Source organism: Arachis ipaensis, chromosome B01 (genome assembly GCF_000816755.2).
Source record: "Arachis ipaensis cultivar K30076 chromosome B01, Araip1.1, whole genome shotgun sequence".
In the NCBI taxonomy this organism is placed as follows: domain Eukaryota; kingdom Viridiplantae; phylum Streptophyta; class Magnoliopsida; order Fabales; family Fabaceae; genus Arachis; species Arachis ipaensis.
Genome location: NC_029785.2, coordinates 322,772 through 331,516, shown reverse-complemented (window position 1 = coordinate 331,516; position 8,745 = coordinate 322,772). Strand labels below are relative to the sequence as shown.

Genomic DNA, 8,745 nt, shown 5'->3' with positions numbered 1-8,745 from the left:
ATTTTACTTTTACATATATTATATAGAAAAGTTTTCAAATGTACCGTCGTATCGGTATTACAGTAATTTTTAACCGTTGATCTTAATTATATATATTATATATATTTTTTATAATTAAGATAACGGTTAAAAATCAGTGAAACACCAGTATGATGGTACACTTGAAAATTTTCCTATTATATATAGTACTCATGATAGATCACAAGTAACATCTTTAAAGGTAAGACATATTCTCCGTTCACAAGCATTTCGCGTTAATACAAAATTCGAAGAAGAGTTATACTCGTGTAATATATAAAGTCTAATCTAACAATTACATGAGTGATTATTTTTACGATTAAACGATAATTTTAAAGTCATATAAAAACAACTCAATTATTATATTACTCTAAACTCTCTTTGATCATGTATCATCTTTAATGAGTTCTAATTTGTTCTTGATCGAAAGTTTCTTAACAAGCATGTACACATTATTACAATCAATCAACCCTAACTAGAATACCCTTAGGATGTGTATGGTAGGATCTATAATTTCACACATCAAAATTATTCATAAAGGTTCTCACTCCAATTTTATTCTTTAATATTAAAGATAATATATTCAATTGGTTCTGATTAAATCTTTGATGTACAGTCTCTGTGTGGTTATAAATGAAGAGAGTTAATCTTTAGTTTCAATTACACTTTTTAGGACATACAATACCTCCCTCACAGTTAAGAACACCATTTTTATACATAGTTATAAGGTGAGTTTTCTGGTGGCATAATTTTAGGTGATTAAGTATGACTGATATTTGACTGGTTAATGACATATTGACATGTGGTAAGTGGTGCGTTTTATCTATAAATGCATCAACTATGCGTTAAAGATTTAAATCTTTTAAATTTTGAATTTTATTTTAGAGGGTAAAATATGATATTTTATCATTTATTTTATAGGTAGGACAAAAAAAAAACATAAAAAAAAAATTATTCAAAAATAAAAGATCATACTTTACTCTCTAAAATAAAAATTCAAAATTTAAACGATCCAAATTCACGCGTCAAAAGGGTCTCTTAGTGTTGAGCGCTTTAAGTTTGTGAGGTTTATTGCAGGAGCAGTGAAGGAATTTTGACTTAAAAAAAATGGCTGCGACATGGGCCGGCTAAAGTGTGAGTGGACAAAAACATTTATTTTAAAAAATAGTTGAATGTCCAAAAAATAGGTTGAGCAAAGAATAAATCTGATTTTTAGAAATGAATTAAAAACTAAGGTGGAGAGGGCAATGTAGAGAGAAAAAAAAACATAAAGAAGGGGAGTTTTATTTATTTTAGGATTAGATTGATAGATTTTTTTAATTATGAAATTTAAAAAAACGAAATAGTTCTTTAAAATTTGAATTGAAAAACCTAAAAAATCCGTGTTAGTACAAAATTTTCTTATATTAATTATAAAATTAATTTGTAAAGAGATATGTGAAAATCAAACCATTTTAATAGATTTTTTTATAATTAAAATGTAACAATGATGTTAGAAACTTATTTTGTAGCTCACTTTTTTTTTTTTAATTTTAAAAAGTACAAATTCTGCAATAATTTATGGTTAAATAAAAATTGCAAAACTGATATAGCATTTAACGATAAGAAGCTGATAAGGATAAACTCATTTTTGGGGGCAGTAAAATTAAATTAGGGGAGACACTAACTTAATTAGTAGTTTTCATCCTTTTGTTTGATATTCCTTTACTAGCAAAGCAAAGTTTGAAACCAATTTCAAAATGTTAGGTAGACAAAAAAAATAGTCAGAACTTGTCTTATTTAGCATTAATTAATTATCGCAACAATTAATGAATGTTAAATAAGGCAAGTTATGGCTGTTTTTGGCCGATTTTCTTTAGTTACCAAACATTTCCATTTCAAAATACACCATAGACACTGTTTTGGTCTGCCCACCATAGACTCACCTAGTTATAATTGCCTTTTATGGTGACATACTATCTATTTAATTAACATTGATGAGAGATGAACTCCATGAATCATAGGACTGTTCATTTTTTTTTTTAAATAGATTTATTCGTAATGCATAATAGACTGCAAATAGATCAAATTATTCTAAAAAAAATATTTGTCACTACTTCTAAAAGAATAATGATTCCTTTAATTTGTTAAAGCAAATAAGAGAACATGAACTTGTGTTTGGCTAATAACTTAAAGAACAAGAAACATGAGAATTGAATATCATCCAAGAGCTGATCTTGTCATCTCATATGCCAAGAAGCAGGCGGCGTTGGCCGGAACGCTTCGCGCCATGGCCGGGCCGAAACCCTTATAAAGGCCTTTTAAACCTTCGGAAGCTTGAATCTTTCTAAAAGCATCAAAGGAGCCAGAAAACTTTGGGTTCTTGTAATCATCAACTTGGATCACACTCTTAACAACGTCGGTTGGATACACCAAGAACCAAAAGGAGGCTCCGGCCACGCCGCCGGCTAGAATCAGAGATCCTCTGCCTAGTCCGGAAGTGTCAGGGCCCCCTGCAAGCATTTGCTTGATTGCTTCATAGACACCAAACATTATGGCGTTTCCCGGTATCTCGCGGCCCATGGTCGGAATCAAACCTTTGAAAAGCCCTCTCATGCCGCCTTCTGATCTTAGAACTTGCCTCGCCACGTCCATTGGTCCTCCGTACTTCACGGCAGCCACCGCCGCTGTTCCGGTCCCAGCAAGTGCGCTTTGTGCTTGCAGCCTTATCAGATGAACATATATTTTAAAATGTTAGTTAAGTAGGATGGACGGGTGAATGGTATCCTACCCTCTCTAAAGTAATATGTAAGTTATCTTTTTTGATGTGTCATATTTTAATTGGGTGTTTATTTTAAATTGAGTTACCTTCTCCAACTCTCTCTAATTGTGTTTACTCCTCCCTACTCATTTGTCATCGTCATTGTGCCTCCTAAGTATCACCGTCTTATTGGATATTTCATTTTCTTCTTCTGTTAGGCCGTCACCGTCTTCCAAAGATATTATTAACTCTCATGAGATTAAAGTAACATCCAATTAAAATATGACACATCAGAAAAGGAGTAACTTACATGTTCTTTTAGAGATGATAGAATAGCATTCACCTAAAAATTAAGTCTTACAAACGGAGAAAATGAGATTGAAGAACCTGCATTTGACAAGTTCAGTGGGGCAAGCAAGGAAGGAAACAGCAACGCCGGCGCCGGCGCCGCAAACAAACTGCTGGCTAACTGAGAGGGGAGCACCAGGTTGGGTCCTGACCAATGCTTCCATCTGTCCTCTAACCGTAAACAGCACGGCATTGAAGGCTGCAACGGTTGCAAGTGGGGCCCCCATACCTTTGTACAAGCCTCTTGGACCTTCAGCTGCTACTGTCTTCTTCACAGCATCAATTGCACCTGAATACTTTGGAGACTGACCGGGTACTGGCGTAGGCTGGCTCTGCAGCTTTACCTTGATGGTGTCGAAGGGGTGGCCGCATATTAGCTGCGCCGCCCCTCCCACCGTCCCCGCCGTGAGGTCCTTCGCCACGTCTCCCATCTGCAAAAGCATGTCATATCAATAAAAGGATAGTCTGGTGCACAAGATTCTAACTCAGTAGAGAGAATCTTTTCGAGATTTGAACCCGTGACCTCGAAGTTATAGCATGTTCTTAGAAAGCTAGACTTAAAAAAGTTGGTTACATGGAATAAACGAAGCTATAATCAGATTAACCAACACATACTTGGACAATTACATTACATAAAAAGGGAAAACAAAAATTCATACATGAACTAATTTTGAAAAATGAAGCCATCAGAATAATTCACATTACTAACAATTAAGTCAAAAGGGGGTGCAGCAGAGAAGGAAAAGAATGGGAATATCCAAAACTTGTTAGAGAGATAAGAAAAAGAAAAAAAGAGTATTGTTATGTATCCAATGAGGGATGGTGCATGCTTTTACTTATTGAAAAGCTTCTAAGGGAATTCAAGAATTAGAACGAGAGAGAGAGAGAAAGAGAGTGGACAAAAGAAAGAGAGAAACAAGTGGCTCAAAAGAGATTCAGATGATAGGAGAATGGAATTTTGTGACTCACAAGGAAAAGATAATATTAGCCACTACTACTCTACTACTCTTTCTTTATTTCTTGCTCCAACACAAGCAGAGGTTGAGGTTAGATTTGGATTTGGATTTAGCCAACACAACTTTTACACATGTGGATTTATGAGTTCCAATTTCTATGGAGCAGCAACTAGCATGTGTGTCACTGGAATTTGAATCCTATCTCTAAATTAGTGAGGGAGTTGATAAAGTAATAAAATAAAGGATTAATCATCATTAATTTTGTAATTTTTACGAGATATGTGGGCTACTATTTTAATTTAAGAGTGATTAACTTTTTATTTTATCACTTTACCAATTTTCTTATTTTAGAGGATTTTGATCTGTAATGATACCTAAGAAAATGCTCAGTGGATCAACTTAGTACCTACTACTAATTACTAATTATTATGTTACTCTGTTATAGATGAAATTATAAATGAAATTATTTGGGCTAGTAGGAATGGAGTTTCAAACAAAATTGAAATATAATCAATATTCAGATCTTAATTTATTAGAAAAAAAATAAAGAAAATAAAATTAATATTAAAAAATTACGATTTATTTTGTATCAATTAAATTTGAATTAATTATTTAATCTAATTTGACTCAAATTATTGACTTAAATTGTATGATTTATATCTCATCCAAATTTTAAATTTTAAAATTTTGTCACTTAAATTATACATTATCTAAATTTTAAATATTTTGAAGTTTAATAATTTTAACTTCTCGTTTTTTCAAACTGAATTATATCGATTCCAAATTTTAAATTTTTATAAACAATTTAATACAAATTATACATATTTTAAAAACACATATCAATAAATAATTTATTTATTTAAAAAATGCTTAAATGCATATTTTTATAGAGTTTGTTAGGATAGTTTATCAAATTATTCAAGTGTAATAGTTTTCTGAGCATGAAAAATTTAGTGATATAAATCAACTTGGATTAATCGAAAATTCATTCGTTTAAATAAGTCTCAAACGTTGGAATATGATCTTTGTCCTTCAACAACCTATTAAAATAAAATTTGGTGATATGACTCATTTAAAACATCTTCAATCTTCATAGTATCATGTTTTTTTTTTTTTTTAATGATTAACACCAAAATTAATGCCACATATAATGTCTTTAAAAAAAATGCCACCGCACCTTTCAAAAATCTCACTCCCAAGCATTGCAAGAGCTTTGGTTTAAGGAGAACTCCACCTCTTCTTCTCTATTTTAAATTCGTGACTAAAAATTCAGAAATCTAGTTCGTGTTTTACACGAAACTTCTAATTAAAATCAAGTTATTATAATAGTTTATGCCAGTTTGATATACAAACCCAAAAATATATATATTAAAAAAATTGGTTAGCACAGTTATTAGCATTATTTATTTTTAGCCTGAATATGTCTAATAAGATATATTTATGAAAATCATACATTTAGGTGACAGATAATGGAACCATAATTAAACAAAAATTAAGTCACTTTTAGCAAACTTGACCAAGTCTTTTTGTTTTCCTTAAAAAAATTTCAAATAGGGCTTTAGAATAATGACAAAGCAAAAGAGAAAAAACCAAGTTGGAACTACATAGATTCTCTCAAAATCCAGACAAATCAACTTGGTATTTTCTTGTTCAAGGTTTTGATTCCAAAGACATACATAACAAACTTTTTGGGGAACTCATGAATTTGTTGTGTACATTGTTTAATTTCCATAGCACTGGATTTTAAAGAGTGAATGTTTTTGGAGAAATATTATGGATTAACAAAATCCATCAAGTTTATTTCCTCTGCCAAGAACAAGTCCTCCAAGTTTGAAATTCTATTGGGAAGTTGGTATTTTTTTTTAATCAAAATAATTTTTTTTCTTGGTACAAAAAAAATGAGTTGCTTTGCATGGTGTAATACATCAGACCCAAGGATTAAGAGGTCATTAAGGAGAAGCATTGGGGATTACCATGGAGGAAAAACTCTTGCAGCATTTGCCAACATGTCTTTTAAAACTGGTAATAAATTTTAATTAATCTTTCTAATTATTCAACAAATTTTTTATTATTATTTTTTTAGTTTCTTATTCATGGGCTTTGAGGGGTTTAGGGGATTCAGCAATTAATAATGTATCTCCTATTTTCACATCATCACATGCAAATTAATGTATCATTTCTTGTGCTTTATATTAAATTAAATGTTAGATAATACCACAAATTCACATATATTACTTATAAAAAAATGGGTAATGCTAGAGAGACAAAAAAAACAGCTAAAAACTTGTCTTATTTAGCATTCATTTATTGTCGTAACAATTAACGAATACTAAATAAGGCAAGTTATGACTGTTTTTGGTTGATTTTCTTTGTTTACCAAATATTTTCATAAAAAAATTTGCTGAAAATCTGAACAAATTTTGTGTTGTAGATAGTGGCAAGAGAAAATTTATAGAGGAGATAGCAAGACTTGGAAAAGGGAATATTACCTCAAAAGCTTTTTCATTTAGAGAACTTTGTGCTGCAACTCAAAACTTTCACCCTTCCAATGTGATTGGTGAAGGAGGCTTTGGTAGGGTTTACAAAGGATACCTTAAAAGCACAGATCAAGTAATTACTTCAACTTTAAAAATTATTGTGTTACTCCTTTCATTCGATAATAATTGGTATATCTGAAAATTAATGTATTCGAACATAGTTTATGTTCGAATATACTAATTTTTTTGATATACCAATTTCGTTAATCTGATTGTTATTAATGAACGATCGTTCGATTTATAGCGTTCTAAAGTGTTGTGTGTTGTAATGTAGGTTGTTGCTGTGAAGCAACTTGACAGGAATGGATTTCAAGGGAATAGGGAATTTTTTGTTGAGGTTTTGGTTTTGAGTCTTTTGAAACACCCTAACCTTGTCAACTTGGTAGGTTATTGTGCTGAAGGTGAACAAAGGATTTTGGTGTATGAATACATGGTTAATGGTTCTTTAGAGGATCATTTACTTGGTAAGTAAATATAATTCTTGCATATCAAAAATTAATTTCAATTATTATTCTATTTTAGTAAGATGCTAACACTAAAATTAGAAATTAATTATCATCTAAATATGTATTATATTATATGATTTTCATTTTTCAGACATCGATCCAGACAGAACACCATTGGATTGGCAAACTAGAATAAAAATTGCAGAAGGTGCAGCGAAAGGACTCGAATACTTGCACGAAATAGCAAATCCTCCGGTAATATACCGTGATTTTAAAGCATCAAATATTCTTTTAGACGAAAATTTCAATCCAAAACTATCTGATTTTGGACTCGCCAAAGTTGGTATACTTGGTGATGAAATGGCACAAGTATCCACAAGGGTCATGGGAACCTATGGCTATTGCGCACCCGAGTATGCATCCACAGGACAATTGACTATAAAATCAGATGTTTATAGTTTTGGAGTTGTGTTCTTGGAAATGATCACAGGAAGAAGAGTCATTGATAATTCGCGAAAAACAGAGGAAGCAAACTTAGTCCTTTGGGTATGTTTTGAAACTTTTTTTCTATTAGCTATCAATATTTATATGGATATGCTAAGATGAAGATTCTTTTTTAATCAAGAGTAAAATTGATTTTTTTTATAAGAACAGAAATGTTTGGTAATCAAAGAAAATTAGTCAAAAACAGTCAGAACTTACTTTATTTAGTATTCATTAATTATCGCGACAATTAATGAATGTTAAATAAAACAAATTTTGATTGTTTTTTTTGTCTTCCTAACATTTCTGATATAAGAGATAGGTAAAAAAAAGATAATGTACAATGCACACATTTTGTATAAATTTAGTGAGAATCTTCACTCTTTATTTAATTATACTCTTCACAAAATTTTTTTTTTTTGAGGATTTAACATTGAGTGATTGATTGTGCTCATATATTTTCAGGCACAACCACTTCTAAGAGACAGAAGAAAATTTGTACAAATAGCAGATCCATTGCTAGAAAATAAATACCCCATAAAGGGTTTGTACCAAGCTCTAGCAATAGCAGCAATGTGTCTTCAAGAGGAAGCTGAAACAAGGCCATGGATCAGTGATGTGGTTACTGCTCTTTCCTTTTTAGCAACCAAGAAGGTGGATGGAGACGCTTCCTTAAATGACAATTGTACTCAAGGTGGCGATTTTAGTGGAGACAACAACTCGAATGACGATGAAAATGGCGACGATGGTGATAATAATAAGAATAAAATCCAAGACGAAAACGGAGACAAAGATGAAGAGAAAGATATTAATAATAATAGTGACAATGACGACAACGATAATAATGACGATGTTAAAAGAAACAAAGAATAGTGAAAGGAAATACAATTTTTAGAAGAGACGAAACCATTCTATAATATCGTGAATGTCATATTAACAATTTTTATTACCGTTGATTGGAGTCAAAGCAAACCTATTTTTTTTTTAAACCCCTACATGTGGATTGTGTAAGAATTCGTTTATAGTTCTAGATATTTTTTTTGGTGTCATATTTTTTTTAGTCTAATAGTGACAATGATAATAATGACGATGTTAAAAGAAACAAAGAATAGTGAAAGGAAATACAATTTTTAGAAGAGACGAAACCATTCTATAATATCGTGAATGTCATATTAACAATTTTTATTACCGTTGATTGGAGTCAAAGGAGTCAAAGC

General features: G+C 31.2%; 2 protein-coding genes across 4 annotated transcripts; one reads left to right on the top strand and one right to left on the bottom strand.

Moving 5' to 3' along the window:
- LOC107631308 (mitochondrial carnitine/acylcarnitine carrier-like protein) lies at positions 2,112-4,041 on the bottom strand. Of its 3 annotated transcripts, none has more exons than XM_021109793.1 (3): positions 3,833-4,041; positions 3,146-3,538; positions 2,112-2,722 (listed from the first exon to the last, which is right to left on the bottom strand). In XM_021109793.1, exons 2-3 carry the CDS (start codon positions 3,535-3,537, stop codon positions 2,218-2,220), a joined length of 897 nt encoding a protein of 298 aa, XP_020965452.1. In that variant the 5' UTR covers position 3,538; positions 3,833-4,041; the 3' UTR covers positions 2,112-2,217. The 3 variants fall into 3 exon arrangements, with proteins under 3 accessions (XP_020965452.1, XP_016190317.1, XP_016190243.1); XM_016334831.2 differs by having other exon boundaries at positions 3,146-3,537; positions 3,816-4,040; XM_016334757.2 differs by having other exon boundaries at positions 3,146-4,041.
- LOC107643965 (probable serine/threonine-protein kinase PBL23) lies at positions 5,652-8,445 on the top strand. The gene is made up of 5 exons (XM_021109702.1): positions 5,652-6,084; positions 6,494-6,672; positions 6,874-7,063; positions 7,197-7,591; positions 7,994-8,445. Exons 1-5 carry the CDS (start codon positions 5,817-5,819, stop codon positions 8,399-8,401), a joined length of 1,440 nt encoding a protein of 479 aa, XP_020965361.1. The 5' UTR covers positions 5,652-5,816; the 3' UTR covers positions 8,402-8,445.